Genomic DNA, 21,843 nt, shown 5'->3' with positions numbered 1-21,843 from the left:
GTACAGCACACAGATAACAATACACACAGCAGGTACAGCACATATATAACAATACACACAGGAGGTACAGCACACAGATAACAATACACGCATGAGGTACAGCACACAGATAACAATACACACAGCAGGTACAGCACACAGATAACAATACACGCATGAGGTACACTACGCAGATAAGAATACACACAGCAGGTACAGTACACAGTTAACAAAGTACACAGATAACAATTTACACAGCAGGTACAGCACACAGATAACAATACACACAGGAGGTACAGTACACAGATAACAATACACACAGCAGGTACAACACACAGATAACAATACACACAGCAGGTACAGCACACAGATAACAATATACACAGCAGGTACAGTACACAGATAACACTACACACTCAGATACAGCACACAGATAACAATACACACAGCAAGTACAGCACACAGATAATACACACAGCAGGTACAGCACACAGATAACAATACACACAGAAGGTACAGCACACAGATAACAATACACACAGCAGGTACAGTACACAGATAACAATAGACACAGCAGATACTGTACACAGATAACAATACACACAGCAGATACAGCACACAGATAACAATACACATAGGAGGTACAGCACACATATAATAATATACACAGCAGGTACAGTACACAGATAACAATACACACAGGAGGTACAGCACACAGATAATACACACAGCAGGTACAGCACACAGATAATACACACAGCAGGTACAGTACACAGATAACAATACACACAGCAGGTACAGTACACAGATAACAATACACACAGCAGGTACAGCACACAGATAGCAATACACACAGCAGGTACAGCACACAGATAACAATATACACAGCAGGTACAGCACACAGATAACAATACACACAGCAGAGACAGCACACAAATAACAATACACACAGCAGGTACAGCACACAAATAACAATACACAAAGCAGGTACAACACACAGATAACTATACACACAGCAGATACAGCACACAGATAACAATACACACAGAAAACAAAGCACACAGATAACAATACACACAGCAGATACAGCACACAGATAACAATACACACAGCAGATACAATACACAGATAACAATACACACAGCAGGTACAGTAAACAGATAACAATACACCCAGCAGATACATCACACAGTTAACAATACACACCGCAGGTAAAGGACACAGATAACAAAACACACAGCAGGTACAGCACACAGGTAACAATACACACAGCAGGTACAGCACACAGATAACAATCCATACAGCAGATACAACACACAGATAACAGGACACAAAGCAGGTACAGCACACAGATAACAATACACACAGCAGGTACAGTAAACAGATAACAATACACACAGCAGGTACAGCACACAGATAACCATACACACAGCAGGTACAGCACACAGATAACAATACACACAGGAGGTACAGCATGCAGATAACAAACACACATGAGGTACAGTACGCAGATAAGAATACACACAGCAGGTACAGTACGCAGATAACAATACACACAGCAGGTACAGTACACAGATAACAATACACACAGCAGGTACAGCACACAGATAACAATACACACAGCAGGTACAGCACACAGATAACAATACACACAGCAGGTACAGTACACAGATAACAATACACACAGCAGATACAGTACACAGATAACAATACACACAGCAGATACAGCACACAGATAATAATACACATAGGAGGTACAACACACAGATAATAATACACACAGCAGGTACAGTACACAGGTAACAATACACACAGCAGGTACAGTACACAGGTAACAATACACACAGCAGGTACAGTACAAAGATAACAATACACACAGCACGTACAGCACACAGATAATAATACACACAGCAGGTACAGCACACAGATAACAATAAACACAGCAGGTACAGCACACAGATAATACACACAGCAGGTACAGCACACAGATAATACACACAGCAGGTACAGTACACAGATAATACACACATCAGGTACAGTACACAGATAACAATACACACAGATAACAATACACACAGCAGGTACAGTACACAGATAACAAAGCACACAGATAACAATACACAGATAACAATACACACAGCAGGTACAGTACACAGATAACAATACACACAGCAGATACAGTACACAGATAATACACACAGCAGGTACAGTACATAGATAACAATACACACAGATAACAATACACACAGCAGGTACATTACACAGATAACAATACACACAGCAGATACAGTACACAGATAACAAGACACACAGCAGGTACAGTACACAGATAACAATACACACAGCAGGTACAGTACACAGATAACAATACACACAGCAGATACAGTACACAGATAACAATACACACAGCAGGTACATTACACAGATAACAATACACACAGCAGGTACAGTACACAGATAACAATACACACAGCAGGTACAGTACACAGATAACAATACACACAGCAGGTACAGTACACAGATAACAATACACACAGCAGGTACAGAACACAGGTAACAATACACACAGATAACAATACACACAGGAGGTACAGCACACAGGTAACAATACACACAGCAGGTACAGCACACAGATAACAATACACACAGCAGATACAGTACACAGATAACAATACACACAGCAGGTACAGTACACAGATAACAATACACACAGCAGGTACAGTATACAGATAACAATACACACAGCAGGTACAGTACACAGATAACAATACACACAGCAGATACAGTACACAGATAACAATACACACAGCAGATACAGCACACAGATAACAATACACACAGCAGATACAATACACAGATAACAATACACACAGCAGGTACAGTAAACAGATAACAATACACACAGCAGATACATCACACAGTTAACAATACACACCGCAGGTAAAGCACACAGATAACAATACACACAGCAGGTACAGCACACAGATAACAATACACACAGCAGGTACAGCACACAGATAACAATCCATACAGCAGATACAGCACACAGATAACAGTACACAAAGCAGGTACAGCACACAGATAACAATACACACAGCAGGTACAGCACACAGATAACAATACACACAGCAGGTACAGCACACAGATAACAATACACACAGCAGGTACAGAACACAGATAACAATACACACAGCAGGTACAACACACAGATAACAATACATACAGGAGGTACAGCACGCAGATAACAATACACACATGAGGTACAGTACGCAGATAAGAATACACACAGCAGGTACAGTACGCAGATAACAATACACACAGCAGGTACAGTACACAGATAACAATACACACATGAGGTACAGTACACAGATAACAATACACACAGCAGGTACAGCACACAGATAACAATACACAAATGAGGTACAGTACGCAGATAACAATACACACAGCAGGTACAGCACACAGATAACAATACACACAGCAGGTACAGCACACAGATAACAATACACACAGCAGGTACAACACACATATAACAATACACACAGCAGGTACAACACACAGATAACAATACACACATGAGGTACAGTACGCAGATAAGAATACACACAGCAGGTACAGTACACAGATAACAATACACACAGCAGGTACAGTACACAGATAACAATACACACATCAGATACAGTATGCAGATAACAATACACACAGCAGGTACAGTACACAGGTAACAATACACACAGCAGGTACAGTACACAGGTAACAATACACACAGCAGGTACAGTACAAAGATAACAATACACACAGCACGTACAGCACACAGATAATAATACACACAGCAGGTACAGCACACAGATAACAATAAACACAGCAGGTACAGCACACAGATAATACACACAGCAGGTACAGCACACAGATAATACACACAGCAGGTACAGTACACAGATAATACACACATCAGGTACAGTACACAGATAACAATACACACAGATAACAATACACACAGCAGGTACAGTACACAGATAACAAAGCACACAGATAACAATACACAGATAACAATACACACAGCAGGTACAGTACACAGATAACAATACACACAGCAGATACAGTACACAGATAATACACACAGCAGGTACAGTACATAGATAACAATACACACAGATAACAATACACACAGCAGGTACAGTACACAGATAACAATACACACAGCAGATACAGTACACAGATAACAAGACACACAGCAGGTACAGTACACAGATAACAATACACACAGCAGGTACAGTACACAGATAACAATACACACAGCAGATACAGTACACAGATAACAATACACACAGCAGGTACATTACACAGATAACAATACACACAGCAGGTACAGTACACAGATAACAATACACACAGCAGGTACAGTACACAGATAACAATACACACAGCAGGTACAGTACACAGATAACAATACACACAGCAGGTACAGAACACAGGTAACAATACACACAGATAACAATACACACAGGAGGTACAGCACACAGGTAACAATACACACAGCAGGTACAGCACACAGATAACAATACACACAGCAGATACAGTACACAGATAACAATACACACAGCAGGTACAGTACACAGATAACAATACACACAGCAGGTACAGTATACAGATAACAATACACACAGCAGGTACAGCACACAGATAACAATACACACAGCAGGTACAGCACACAGATAACAATACACACAGCAGGTACAGCACACAGATAACAATACACACAGCACGTACAGCACACAGATAACAATACACACAGCACGTACAGTACACAGATAACAATACACACAGCAGGTACAGCACACAGATAACAATAAACACAGCAGGTACAGCACACAGATAATACACACAGCAGGTACAGCACACAGATAATACACACATCAGGTACAGTACACAGATAACAATACACACAGATAACAATACACACAGCAGGTACAGTACACAGATAACAAAGCACACAGATAACAATACACACAGCAGGTACAGTACACAGATAACAAAGCACACAGATAACAAAGCACACAGATAACAATACACACAGCAGGTACAGTACACAGATAAAAATACACACAGCAGATACAGTACACAGATAATACACACAGCAGGTACAGTACATAGATAACAATACACACAGATAACAATACACACAGCAGGTACAGTACACAGATAACAATACACACAGCAGATACAGTACACAGATAACAAGACACACAGCAGGTACAGTACACAGATAACAATACACACAGCAGGTACAGTACACAGATAACAATACACACAGCAGATACAGTACACAGATAACAATACACACAGCAGGTACAGTACACAGATAAAAATACACACAGCAGGTACATTACACAGATAACAATACACACAGCAGGTACAGTACACAGATAACAATACAGACAGCAGGTACAGTACAAAGATAACAATACACACAGCAGGTACATTGCACAGATAACAATACACACAGCAGGTACAGTACACAGATAACAATACACACAGCAGGTACAGTACACAGGTAACAATACACACAGATAACAATACACACAGGAGGTACAGCACACAGGTAACAATACACACAGCAGGTACAGCACACAGATAACAATACACACAGCAGATACAGTACACAGATAACAATACAAACAGCAGGTACAGTACACAGATAACAATACACACAGCAGGTACAGTATACAGATAACAATACACACAGCAGGTACAGCACACAGATAACAATACACACAGCAGGTACAGCACACAGATAACAATACACAGCACATACAGCACACAGATAACAATACACACAGCACGTACAGTACACAGATAACAATACACACAGCAGGTACAGCACACAGATAACAATACACACAGCAGGTACAGCACACAGATAACAATACACACAGCAGGTACAGCACACAGATAACAATACACACAGCAGGTACAGCACGCAGATAACAATACACACAGCTTGTACAGTACACAGGTAACAATACACACAGCAGGTACAGTACAAAGATAACAATACACACAGCACGTACAGCACACAGATAATAATACACACAGCAGGTACAGCACACAGATAACAATAAACACAGCAGGTACAGCACACAGATAATACACACAGCAGGTACAGTACACAGATAATACACACATCAGGTACAGTACACAGATAACAATACACACAGATAACAATACACACAGCAGGTACAGTACACAGATAACAAAGCACACAGATAACAATACACACAGCAGGTACAGTACACAGATAACAAAGCACACAGCTAACAATACACACAGCAGGTACAGTACACAGATAACAATACACACAGCAGATACAGTACACAGATAATACACACAGCAGGTACAGTACATAGATAACAATACACACAGATAACAATACACACAGCAGGTACAGTACACAGATAACAATACACACAGCAGATACAGTACACAGATAACAAGACACACAGCAGGTACAGTACACAGATAACAATACACACAGCAGGTACAGTACACAGATAACAATACACACAGCAGGTACAGCACACAGATAACAATACACACAGCACGTACAGCACACAGATAACAATACACACAGCAGATACAGCACACAGATAACAATACACACAGCAGATACAGCACACAGATAACAATACACACAGCAGATACAGTACACAGATAACAATACACACAGCAGGTACAGTACACAGATAACAATACACACAGCAGGTACATTACACAGATAACAATACACACAGCAGGTACAGTACACAGATAACAATACACAATGCAGGTACAGTACACAGATAACAATACACACAGCAGGTACATTACACAGATAACAATACACACAGCAGGTACAGTACACAGATAACAATACACACAGCAGGTACAGTACACAGGTAAAAATACACACAGATAACAATACACACAGGAGGTACAGCACACAGGTAACAATACACACAGCAGGTACAGCACACAGATAACAATACACACAGCAGATACAGTACACAGATAACAATACACACAGCAGGTACAGTACACAGATAACAATACACACAGCAGGTACAGTATACAGATAACAATACACACAGCAGGTACAGCACACAGATAACAATACACACAGCAGGTACAGCACACAGATAACAATACACACAGCAGGTACAGCACACAGATAACAATACACACAGCAGGTACAGCACACAGATAACAATACACACAGCAGGTACAGCACACAGATAACAATACACACAGCACGTACAGCACACAGATAACAATACACACAGCACGTACAGTACACAGATAACAATACACACAGCAGGTACAGCACACAGATAACAATACACACAGCAGGTACAGCACACAGATAACAATACACACAGCACGTACAGCACACAGATAACAATACACACAGCACGTACAGTACACAGATAACAATACACACAGCAGGTACAGCACACAGATAACAATACACACAGCATGTACAGCACACAGATAACAATACACACAGCAGGTACAGCACACAGATAACAATACACACAGCAGGTACAGCACACAGATAACAATACACACAGTAGGTACAGCACACAGATAACAATACACACAGCAGATACAGCACACAGATAACAATACACACAGTAGGTACAGCACACAGATAACAATACACACAGCAGGTACAGCACACAGATAACAATACACACAGCACGTACAGCACACAGATAACAATACACACAGCAGGTACAGCACACAGATAACAATACACACAGCAGGTACAGCACACAGATAACAATACACACAGCAGGTACAGCACACAGATAACAATACACACAGTAGGTACAGCACACAGATAACAATACACACAGCAGGTACAGCACACAGATAACAATACACACAGCAGATACAGCACACAGATAACAATACACACAGTAGGTGCAGCACACAGATAACAATACACACAGCAGGTACAGCACACAGATAACAATACACACAGCACGTACAGCACACAGATAACAATACACACAGCAGGTACAGTACACAGATAACAATACACACAGCAGGTACAGCACACAGATAACAATACACACAGCAGGTACAGCACACAGATAACAATACACACAGTAGGTACAGCACACAGATAACAATACACACAGCAGGTACAGCACACAGATAACAATACACACAGCAGATACAGCACACAGATAACAATACACACAGCAGGTACAGTACACAGATAACAATACACACAGCAGGTACAGCACACAGATAACAATACACACAGCAGGTACAGCACACAGATAACAATACGCACAGCAGGTACAGCACACAGATAACAATACACACAGTAGGTACAGCACACAGATAACAATACACACAGCAGGTACAGCACACAGATAACAATACACACAGCAGGTACAGTACACAGATAACAATACGCACAGCAGGTACAGCACACAGATAACAATACACACAGTAGGTACAGCACACAGATAACAATACACACAGCAGGTACAGCACACAGATAACAATACACACAGCAGGTACAGCACACAGATAACAATACACACAGCAGGTACAGTACACAGATAACAATACACACAGCAGGTACAGTACACAGATAACAATACACACAGCAGGTACAGCACACAGATAACAATAGACACAGCAGGTACAGCACACAGATAACAATACACACAGCACGTACAGTACACAGATAACAATACACACAGCACATACAGCACACAGATAACAATACACACAGCATGTACAGCACACAGATAACAATACACACAGCACGTACAGCACACAGATAACAATACACACAGCAGGTACAGCACACAGATAATACACACAGCAGGTACAGTACACAGATAACAATACACACAGCAGGTACAGTACACAGATAACAATACACACAGCAGGTACAGTACACAGATAACAATACACACAGCAGGTACAGCACACAGATAACAATACACACAGCAGGTACAGTACACAGATAACAATACACACAGCACGTACAGTACACAGATAACAATACACACAGCAGATACAGTACACAGATAACAATACACACAGCACGTACAGCACACAGATAACAATACACACAGCAGGTACAGCACACAGATAACAATAGACACAGCAGGTACAGCACACAACTCTCCTGTCTCCCTCTGTTCCTTTAAGACACAGGGCAATATGTAAAATCACCTCAAATACCCCTTTAAGACATATTGTAATCATTAAAAATTAACCCAACTGCCCCTTTAAGACACAGGGTAATCAGTTAAATTCCTCCAACTGCCCCTTTAAGATACAGGGTAATCAGTTAAATTTCTCCAACTGCCCCTTTAAGATACAGGGTAATCAGTTAAATTCCTCCAACTGTCCCTTTAAGATACAGGGTAATCAGTTAAATTCCTCCAACTGTCCCTTTGAGACACAGGGTAATCAGTAGAATCCTCCTATCTGCCCCTTTAAAACACAGGGTAATAAGCAAAATCACCTACAACTGCCCCTTTAAGATACAGGGTAATAAGTTAAATAACCTCAAATACCCCTTTAACACACAGGGTAATTGGTTAAATTATTTCAACTGTCCCTTTAGGACACAGGGTAATCAATTATATTCCCCAAACTGTCCCTTTAAGACGCAGGGTATTCAGCAAAATCACCCACAACTGCCCCTTTAAGACACAGGGCAATAAGTAAAAGTACCTCTAATACCCCTTTAATAAACAGGATAGTCTAACAATTAACCCAACTGCCCCTTTAAGACAAAGGGATATCATAAAAAGCTACCCCTTTAAGATCACAATGAATAAAAGTAAATATCTGATAAAAGCCTCTCTACCTGCCCCTTTAAGAATACAGGACTTGTTTAATGGCTAGGGTGCCTAATGGATGTCACGCATGCGCAGTTTGAGGGGTATGAATAGCTGACAGAATCCCCTCTGAGCATGCTCAGTTAGAGGGAAGCAAAATCGGACGGGTATGAAAATAAGATTGATAGACCAACAGTGTTAGGAATTCTAGTAATTCGAAGTATTTCTCAACTGTGAGAAATGCGCATGCGCAAACTATCGGCTTGCGAGTTTACATATCACCGGAAGTGACGGTTTTCACATTCTAACGGGTTTGACGATTCGACAGAACACCTAATAAATTTCAGAACACCGGAAGTGACGCGGTTCCGGTACTCTTATGGGTCCGGTTAAATTGTAGAACCCCGGATACACAGCGCAGCTGTAAGTGAACCTTGTGCATATTTACACATTACTGTCCCTTTATGGTAAAAGTAGCTTTATTATGGGGAATCTAGATATGCTAAACTGTTTGTGATGGGGCCCCTGATATACAGGTGTTATATGTGTGATGGGGCCCCTGATATACAGGTGTTATATGTGTGATGGGGCCCCTGATATACAGGTGTTATATGTGTGATGGGCCCCCTGATATACAGGTGTTATATGTGTGATGGGCCCCCTGATATACTCGTGTTATATGTGTGATGGGACCCCTGATATACAGGTGTTATATGTGTGATGGGGCCCCTGATATACAGGTGTTATATGTGTGATGGGGCCCCTGATATACAGGTGTTATATGTGTGATGGGGCCCCTGATATACAGGTGTTATATGTGTGATGGGGCCCCTGATATACAGGTGTTATATGTGTGATGGGGCCCCTGATATACAGGTGTTATATGTGTGATGGGGCCCCTGATATACAGGTGTTATATGTGTGATGGGGCCCCTGATATACAGGTGTTATATGTGTGATGGGGCCCCTGATATACAGGTGTTATATGTGTGATGGGGCCCCTGATATACAGGTGTTATATGTGTGATGGGGCCCCTGATATACAGGTGTTATATGTGTGATGGGGCCCCTGATATACAGGTGTTATATGTGTGATGGGGCCCCTGATATACACGTGTTATATGTGTGATGGGGCCCCTGATATACTCTTGTTATATGTGTGATGGGGCCCCTGATATACAGGTGTTATATGTGTGATGGGGCCCCTGATATACAGGTGTTATATGTGTGATGGGGCCCCTGATATACAGGTGTTATATGTGTGATGGGGCCCCTGATATACAGGTGTTATATGTGTGATGGGGCCCCTGATATACAGGTGTTATATGTGTGATGGGGCCCCTGATATACAGGTGTTATATGTGTGATGGGGCCCCTGATATACAGGTGTTATATGTGTGATGGGGCCCCTGATATACAGGTGTTATATGTGTGATGGGGCCCCTGATATACAGGTGTTATATGTGTGATGGGGCCCCTGATATACAGGTGTTATATGTGTGATGGGGCCCCTGATATACAGGTATTATATGTGTGATGGGGCCCCTGATATACAGGTGTTATATGTGTGATGGGGCCCCTGATATACAGGTGTTATATGTGTGATGGGGCCCCTGATATACAGGTGTTATATGTGTGATGGGACCCCTGATATACAGGTGTTATATGTGTGATGGGGCCCCTGATATACAGGTGTTATATGTGTGATGGGGCCCCTGATATACAGGTGTTATATGTGTGATGGGGCCCCTGATATACAGGTGTTATATGTGTGATGGGGCCCCTGATATACAGGTGTTATATGTGTGATGGGGGCCCCTGATATACAGGTGTTATATGTGTGATGGGACCCCTGATATACAGGTGTTATATGTGTGATGGGGCCCCTGATATACAGGTGTTATATGTGTGATGGGGCCCCTGATATACAGGTGTTATATGTGTGATGGGCCCCCTGATATACAGGTGTTATATGTGTGATGGGACCCCTGATATACTCGTGTTATATGTGTGATGGGCCCCCTGATATACAGGTGTTATATGTGTGATGGGGCCCCTGATATACAGGTGTTATATGTGTGATGGGGCCCCTGATATACAGGTGTTATATGTGTGATGGGGCCCCTGATATACAGGTGTTATATGTGTGATGGGACCCCTGATATACAGGTGTTATATGTGTGATGGGGCCCCTGATATACAGGTGTTATATGTGTGATGGGGCCCCTGATATACAGGTGTTATATGTGTGATGGGCCCCCTGATTTACAGGTGTTATATGTGTGATGGGGCCCCTGATATACAGGTGTTATATGTGTGATGGGCCCCCTGATATACAGGTGTTATATGTGTGATGGGACCCCTGATATACAGGTGTTATATGTGTGATGGGGCCCCTGATATACAGGTGTTATATGTGTGATGGGGCCCCTGATATACAGGTGTTATATGTGTGATGGGGCCCCTGATATACAGGGTGTTATATGTGTGATGGGGCCCCTGATATACAGGTGTTATATGTGTGATGGGGCCCCTGATATACAGGTGTTATATGTGTGATGGGGCCCCTGATATACAGGTGTTATATGTGTGATGGGGCCCCTGATATACAGGTGTTATATGTGTGATGGGGCCCCTGATATACAGGTGTTATATGTGTGATGGGGCCCCTGATATACAGGTGTTATATGTGTGATGGGACCCCTGATATACAGGTGTTATATGTGTGATGGGGCCCCTGATATACAGGTGTTATATGTGTGATGGGGCTCCTGATATACAGGTGTTATATGTGTGATGGGGCCCCTGATATACAGGTGTTATATGTGTGATGGGGCCCCTGATATACAGGTGTTATATGTGTGATGGGGCCCCTGATATACAGGTGTTATATGTGTGATGGGGACCCTGATATACAGGTGTTATATGTGTGATGGGGACCCTGATATACAGGTGTTATATGTGTGATGGGGACCCTGATATACAGGTGTTATATGTGTGATGGGGCCCCTGATATACAGGTGTTATATGTGTGATGGGGCCCCCTGATATACAGGTGTTATATGTGTGATGGGGCCCCTGATATACAGGTGTTATATGTGTGATGGGGCCCCTGATATACAGGTGTTATATGTGTGATGGGGCCCCTGATATACAGGTGTTATATGTGTGATGGGGCCCCTGATATACAGGTGTTATATGTGTGATGGGGCCCCTGATATACAGGTGTTATATGTGTGATGGGGCCCCTGATATACAGGTGTTATATGTGTGATGGGGCCCCTGATATACAGGTGTTATATGTGTGATGGGGCCCCTGATATACAGGTGTTATATGTGTGATGGGGCCCCTGATATACAGGTGTTATATGTGTGATGGGGCCCCTGATATACAGGTGTTATATGTGTGATGGGGCCCCTGATATACAGGTGTTATATGTGTGATGGGGCCCCTGATATACAGGTGTTATATGTGTGATGGGGCCCCTGATATACAGGTGTTATATGTGTGATGGGGCCCCTGATATACAGGTGTTATATTTGTGATGGGGCCCCTGATATACTCGTGTTATATGTGTGATGGGGCCCCTGATATACAGGTGTTATATTTGTGATGGGGCCCCTGATATACTCGTGTTATATGTGTGATGTGTCTGACAGCCTTGTTTCCACATTACAGCCCCAAAATGTTCTGTTTCCTGCTGATCATTCCCCTGGGTGCCGCATTATCTGAAGCTGGCGACGGCGAATGGGTAAACCTGCCCAGCAAATGTGAAGGTAAAACTGATGGTACTGTGTACTGTATCTGCTGTGTGTATTGTTATCTGTGTACTGTATCTGCTGTGTGTATTGTTATCTGTGTGCTGTATCTGCTGTGTGTATTGTTATCTGCGTGCTGTACCTGCTGTGTGTATTGTTATCTGTGTGCTGTACCTACTGTGTGTATTGTTATCTGTGTGCTGTACCTGCTGTGTGTATTGTTATCTGTGTGCTGTACCTGCTGTGTGTATTGTTATCTGTGTACTGTACCTGCTGTGTGTATTGTTATCTGTGTACTGTACGTGCTGTGTGTATTGTTATCTGTGTACTGTACCTGCTGTGTGTATTGTTATCTGTGTGCTGTACGTGCTGTGTGTATTGTTATCTGTGTGCTGTACATGCTGTGTGTATTGTTATCTGTGTACTGTACCTGCTGTGTGTATTGTTATCTGTGTGCTGTACGTGCTGTGTGTATTGTTATCTGTGTGCTGTACGTGCTGTGTGTATTGTTATCTGTGTGCTGTACCTGCTGTGTGTATTGTTATCTGTGTGCTGCACCTACTGTGTGTATTGTTATCTGTGTGCTGTATCTGCTGTGTGTATTGTTATCTGTGTGCTGTACCTGCTGTGTGTATTGTTATCTGTGTGCTGTATCTGCTGTGTGTATTGTTATCTGTGTACTGTACCTGCTGTGTGTATTGTTATCTGTGTGCTGCACCTACTGTGTGTATTGTTATCTGTGTGCTGTATCTGCTGTGTGTATTGTTATCTGTGTGCTGTACGTGCTGTGTGTATTGTTATCTGTGTGCTGTACCTGCTGTGTGTATTGTTATCTGTGTGCTGTACCTGCTGTGTGTATTGTTATCTGTGTGCTGTACATGCTGTGTGTATTGTTATCTGTGTGCTGTATGTGCTGTGTGTATTGTTATCTGTGTGCTGTACCTGCTGTGTGTATTGTTATCTGTGTGCTGTACCTGCTGTGTGTATTGTTATCTGTGTACTGTACGTGCTGTGTGTATTGTTATCTGTGTACTGTACGTGCTGTGTGTATTGTTATCTGTGTGCTGTATCTGCTGTGTGTATTGTTATCTGTGTGCTGTACCTGCTGTGTGTATTGTTATCTGTGTGCTGTATCTGCTGTGTGTATTGTTATCTGTGTGCTGTACCTGCTGTGTGTATTGTTATCTGTGTACTGTACGTGCTGTGTGTATTGTTATCTGTGTGCTGTACGTGCTGTGTGTATTGTTATCTGTGTGCTGTACGTGCTGTGTGTATTGTTATCTGTGTGCTGTACGTGCTGTGTGTATTGTTATCTGTGTGCTGTACGTGCTGTGTGTATTGTTATCTGTGTGCTGTACGTGCTGTGTGTATTGTTATCTGTGTGCTGTACGTGCTGTGTGTATTGTTATCTGTGTGCTGTACGTGCTGTGTGTATTGTTATCTGTGTGCTGTACGTGCTGTGTGTATTGTTATCTGTGTGCTGTACGTGCTGTGTGTATTGTTATCTGTGTGCTGTACGTGCTGTGTGTATTGTTATCTGTGTGCTGTACGTGCTGTGTGTATTGTTATCTCTGTGCTGTATCTGCTGTGTGTATTGTTATCTGTGTGCTGTACCTGCTGTGTGTATTGTTATCTGTGTGCTGTACCTGCTGTGTGTATTGTTATCTGTGTGCTGTACCTGCTGTGTGTATGGTTATCTGTGTGCTGTACCTGCTGTGTGTATTGTTATCTGTTTACTGTACTTGCTGTGTGTATTGTTATCTGTGTGCTGTATCTGAGTGTGTAGTGTTATCTGTGTACTGTACCTGCTGTGTGTATTGTTATCTGTGTGCTGTACCTGCTGTGTGTATTGTTATCTGTGTGCTGTACCTGCTGTGTGTATTGTTATCTGTGTGCTGTACGTGCTGTGTGTATTGTTATCTGTGTGCTGTACGTGCTGTGTGTATTGTTATCTGTGTGCTGTACGTGCTGTGTGTATTGTTATCTGTGTGCTGTACGTGCTGTGTGTATTGTTATCTGTGTGCTGTATCTGCTGTGTGTATTGTTATCTGTGTGCTGTACGTGCTGTGTGTATTGTTATCTGTGTGCTGTACGTGCTGTGTGTATTGTTATCTGTGTGCTGTACGTGCTGTGTGTATTGTTATCTCTGTGCTGTATCTGCTGTGTGTATTGTTATCTGTGTGCTGTACCTGCTGTGTGTATTGTTATCTGTGTGCTGTACCTGCTGTGTGTATTGTTATCTGTGTACTGTACGTGCTGTGTGTATTGTTATCTGTGTGCTGTACGTGCTGTGTGTATTGTTATCTGTGTGCTGTACGTGCTGTGTGTATTGTTATCTGTGTGCTGTATCTGCTGTGTGTATTGTTATCTGTGTGCTGTACCTGCTGTGTGTATTGTTATCTGTGTACTGTACGTGCTGTGTGTATTGTTATCTGTGTGCTGTACGTGCTGTGTGTATTGTTATCTGTGTGCTGTACGTGCTGTGTGTATTGTTATCTGTGTACTGTACCTGCTGTGTGTATTGTTATCTGTGTGCTGTACCTGCTGTGTGTATTGTTATCTGTGTGCTGTACGTGCTGTGTGTATTGTTATCTGTGTGCTGTACCTGCTGTGTGTATTGTTATCTGTGTACTGTACGTGCTGTGTGTATTGTTATCTGTGTGCTGTACGTGCTGTGTGTATTGTTATCTGTGTGCTGTACGTGCTGTGTGTATTGTTATCTGTGTGCTGTACGTGCTGTGTGTATTGTTATCTGTGTGCTGTACCTCCTGTGTGTATTGTTATCTGTGTACTGTACCTGCTGTGTGTATTGTTATCTGTGTGCTGTATCTGCTGTGTGTATTGTTATCTGTGTACTGTACCTGCTGTGTGTATTGTTATCTGTGTGTATTGTTATCTGTGTGCTGTACGTGCTGTGTGTATTGTTATCTGTGTGTATTGTTATCTGTGTGCTGTACCTGCTGTGTGTATTGTTATCTGTGTGCTGTACCTGCTGTGTGTATTGTTATCTGTGTGCTGTACGTGCTGTGTGTATTGTTATCTGTGTGCTGTACCTGCTGTGTGTATTGTTATCTGTGTGCTGTACCTGCTGTGTGTATTGTTATCTGTGTGCTGTACCTACTGTGTGTATTGTTATCTGTGTGCTGTACCTGCTGTGTGTATTGTTATCTGTGTACTGTACCTGCTGTGTGTATTGTTATCTGTGTGCTGTACGTGCTGTGTGTATTGTTATCTGTGTGCTGTACCTGCTGTGTGTATTGTTATCTGTGTGCTGTACCTGCTGTGTGTATTGTTATCTGTGTGCTGTACCTGCTGTGTGTATTGTTATCTGTGTGCTGTACCTGCTGTGTCTATTGTTATCTGTGTGCTGTACCTGCTGTGTCTATTGTTATCTGTGTGCTGTACCTGCTGTGTGTATTGTTATCTGTGTGCTGTACCTGCTGTGTGTATTGTTATCTGTGTGCTGTACCTGCTGTGTGTATTGTTATCTGTGTGCTGTACCTGCTGTGTGTATTGTTATCTGTGTGCTGTACGTGCTGTGTGTATTGTTATCTGTGTACTGTACCTGCTGTGTGTATTGTTATCTGTGTGCTGTACCTGCTGTGTGTATTGTTATCTGTGTGCTGTACGTGCTGTGTGTATTGTTATCTGTGTGCTGTACCTGCTGTGTGTATTGTTATCTGTGTGCTGTACGTGCTGTGTGTATTGTTATCTGTGTGCTGTACGTGCTGTGTGTATTGTTATCTGTGTGCTGTACCTGCTGTGTGTATTGTTATCTGTGTGCTGTACGTGCTGTGTGTATTGTTATCTGTGTGCTGTACGTGCTGTGTGTATTGTTACAATACAAATAAGAGAGAGAAGGTAGGAACTCAATAAGTTACCACACACAAGACAGGGATTTCAGCACACTCATTTTCGTTGACAGCACCAATCAGAAGTGGTTGGATACAGCGCCTCTCAAATGATGGATAAACATCATAAGAAAATATCTAAAAATGTATAATATGGACAAATGAACCATTAAAGGGATAGGAAACCCCCCAAAAAATCCATTTTTTAAAACATCATATTTTGTTGTACAAGTCATCAAATAATAACACCTATTAGCCAATTTTTATCGTTTACCTTAAAATTGGATTTGAAAATATGTTCTGCCAAACCCTTCTTTTGCTTCATTATGCTGTCTAATTACAGCTTTCTACCTAGGTAGAACTATGATGGCGTCCCGCATGCGCATTTACATTAAGTTTAGGCAACGCATGCACATATGTTCTCTCCTGGAGTTTCAGCCGCCACGTCATCATCACCATGCTGCCGATGAACAGGCACTGGACATGGGAGTGGCGCACCAGAGCGCTCAAGCCCGGCTGACGCTGTGCATGTTGCATGTTTTACTTTTTGACCCCTATTGAATTGCTCAGATTGACATCCAGAAGTCGATGCAAGCTTCCTAAAACAGCAGCTAGAACACGATGTGCCTGATAGGAGCAGGTGCACAAAAATGTAGGACTGGGTGACATTAGATTGCGCATGCGAGTGCCCACGCGTTAGATTGCGAGTGCCCACGCGTTAGATTGCGAGTGCCCACGCGTTAGATTGCGCATGCCAGTGCCCACGCGTTAGATTGCGCATGCCAGTGCCCACGCGTTAGATTGCGAGTGCCCACACGTTAAATTGCACATGCCGAGATTGAGGAAAAACTGTTATTTAAATATGCTAATTAAGGGATCAGTGCTGGAGGAGGGGATGGCATACATTATGTATAACTACAGCCGACATTTATGGGCGGTCGTTACGGCCGTTTACAAGGCAAAATAAAATGTAATTTTCCTAAACTTTAAAGCTTTGTTTCAAGGTAATAATCTATGAAACTGTCTGATATATTTTTTTTTTTATAAAAATACAAAAAGTAAATATTTTTAACCCTTTAATAATAGTATAGATCGCTGTCAGCGTAAGGTTGTTCAGATTACCTTAAACACAAGAGTAATAAAGTGAAGCACAAAAATAACAAGGCAACACCTCCACTACAGGGTGGCTTCGCATCCCAAGCGAAAAATGCCCACCATAGTGATCCGTGAGGATTTAATGCGTCAGTTAAAATGCCCCAAGACCCCCAAAATTGTATAAACCACAGTAAAGGTACAGCCTATAGTTATGTGAATCAATTGCAAACATACAGAAGGACCATCCAGCGCCTCTACTAGAGGGTAGCTTCACTTGCCAAGAGAACACATCTGGCTACCTTAGTAATCCATTATATAACATATACACCTGAGTAACAGACAAAAGGTACTATCACATATACACCAGAGTAACAGACACAAGGTGCTAACTATCACATATACACCTGAGTAACAGACACAAGGTGCTAACTATAACATATACACCTGAGTAACAGACACAAGGTGCTAACTATAACATATACACCTGAGTAACAGACACAAGGTGCTAACTATAACATATACACCAGAGTAACAGACACAAGGTGCTAACTATCACATATACACCTGAGTAACAGACACAAGGTGCTAACTATAACATATACACCTGAGTAACAGACAAAAGGTACTATCACATATACACCAGAGTAACAGACACAAGGTGCTAACTATCACATATACACCTCAGTAACAGACACAAGGTGCTAACTATAACATATACACCCGAGTAACAGACACAAGGTGCTAACTATCACATATACACCTGAGTAACAGACACAAGGTGCTAACTATCACATATACACCTCAGTAACAGACACAAGGTGCTAACTATAACATATACACCAGAGTAACAGACACAAGGTGCTAACTATAACATATACACCCGGGTAACAGACACAAGGTGCTAACTATAACATATACACCTGAGTAACAGACACAAGGTGCTAACTATCACATATACACCTGAGTAACAGACACAAGGTGCTAACTATAACATATACACCAGAGTAACAGACACAAGGTGCTAACTATCACATATACACCTGAGTAACAGACACAAGGTGCTAACTATCACATATACACCAGAGTAACAGACACAAGGTGCTAACTATCACATATACACCTGAGTAACAGACAAAAGGTACTATCACATATACACCAGAGTAACAGACACAAGGTGCTAACTATAACATATACACCTGAGTAACAGACACAAGGTGCTAACTATCACATATACACCTGAGTAACAGACACAAGGTGCTAACTATCACATATACACCTCAGTAACAGACACAAGGTGCTAACTATAACATATACACCTGAGTAACAGACAAAAGGTACTAACTATCACATATACACCTGAGTAACAGACACAAGGTGCTAACTATAACATATACACCCGAGTAACCGACACAAGGTGCTAACTATCACATATACACCTGAGTAACAGACAAAAGGTACTATCACATATACACCAGAGTAACAGACACAAGGTGCTAACTATAACATATACACCTGAGTAACAGACACAAGGTGCTAACTATAACATATACACCAGAGTAACAGACACAAGGTGCTAACTATAACATATACACCTCAGTAACAGACACAAGGTGCTAACTATAACATATACACCTGAGTAACAGACACAAGGTGCTAACTATAACATATACACCTGAGTAACAGACACAAGGTGCTAACTATAACATATACACCTGAGTAACAGACACAAGGTGCTAACTATCACATATACACCTGAGTAACAGACACAAGGTGCTAACTATAACATATACACCTGAGTAACAGACACAAGGTGCTAACTATAACATATACACCTGAGTAACAGACACAAGGTGCTAACTATCACATATACACCTGAGTAACAGACACAAGGTGCTAACTATAGCATATACACCTGAGTAACAGACACAAGGTGCTAACTATAACATATACACCTCAGTAACAGACACAAGGTGCTAACTATCACATATACACCAGAGTAACAGACACAAGGTGCTAACTATCACATATACACCTGAGTAACAGACACAAGGTGCTAACTATAACATATACACCTGAGTAACAGACACAAGGTGCTAACTATAACATATACACCTCAGTAACAGACACAAGGTGCTAACTATAACATATACACCTGAGTAACAGACACAAGGTGCTAACTATAACATATACACCTGAGTAACAGACACAAGGTGCTAACTATAACATATACACCTCAGTAACAGACACAAGGTGCTAACTATCACATATACACCTGAGTAACAGACACAAGGTGCTAACTATCACATATACACCTCAGTAACAGACACAAGGTGCTAACTATCACATATACACCAGAGTAACAGACACAAGGTGCTAACTATCACATATACACCCGAGTAACAGACACAAGGTGCTAACTATAACATATACACCTGAGTAACAGACACAAGGTGCTAACTATCACATATACACCTCAGTAACAGACACAAGGTGCTAACTATAACATATACACCCGAGTAACAGACACAAGGTGCTAACTATAACATATACACCTGAGTAACAGACACAAGGTGCTAACTATAACATATACACCTGAGTAACAGACACAAGGTGCTAACTATAACATATACACCTGAGTAACAGACACAAGGTGCTAACTATAACATATACACCTCAGTAACAGACACAAGGTGCTAACTATAACATATACACCTGAGTAACAGACACAAGGTGCTAACTATAACATATACACCCGAGTAACAGACACAAGGTGCTAACTATAACATATACACCTGAGTAACAGACACAAGGTGCTAACTATAACATATACACCTGAGTAACAGACACAAGGTGCTAACTATAACATATACACCTCAGTAACAGACACAAGGTGCTAACTATAACATATACACCTGAGTAACAGACACAAGGTGCTAACTATAACATATACACCCGAGTAACAGACACAAGGTGCTAACTATAACATATACACCCGAGTAACAGACAAAAGGTGCTAACTATAACATATACACCCGGGTAACAGACACAAGGTGCTAACTATAACATATACACCTGAGTAACAGACACAAGGTGCTAACTATCACATATACACCTGAGTAACAGACACAAGGTGCTAACTATCACATATACACCTGAGTAACAGACACAAGGTGCTAACTATCACATATACACCTGAGTAACAGACACAAGGTGCTAACTATAACATATACACCCGAGTAACAGACACAAGGTGCTAACTATCACATATACACCCGAGTAACAGACACAAGGTGCTAACTATCACA

At 41.8% G+C, this 21,843-nt stretch overlaps 1 protein-coding gene across 1 annotated transcript in view; it reads left to right on the top strand.

Annotated features, from left to right (window-relative positions):
- Positions 1-10,115: 10,115 nt before the first annotated feature.
- The window catches only part of CNPY3 (canopy FGF signaling regulator 3), a 329,077-nt gene continuing 317,349 nt past the window's right edge, over positions 10,116-21,843 (top strand). Inside the window, exons 1-2 of the mRNA XM_053712797.1 lie at positions 10,116-10,256; positions 13,513-13,610. Of these exons, the coding sequence (XP_053568772.1) occupies positions 13,520-13,610 (91 nt within the window). The 5' untranslated portion in view covers positions 10,116-10,256; positions 13,513-13,519. The remainder of the gene's footprint in view (positions 10,257-13,512; positions 13,611-21,843) is intronic.

The sequence above is a fragment of the Bombina bombina genome, chromosome 4, assembly GCF_027579735.1.
Source record: "Bombina bombina isolate aBomBom1 chromosome 4, aBomBom1.pri, whole genome shotgun sequence".
Taxonomy (NCBI): Eukaryota; Metazoa; Chordata; class Amphibia; order Anura; family Bombinatoridae; genus Bombina; species Bombina bombina.
The sequence above is the reverse complement of the archived record's forward strand: the minus strand, read 5'-3'. Positions and strand labels throughout refer to the sequence as shown.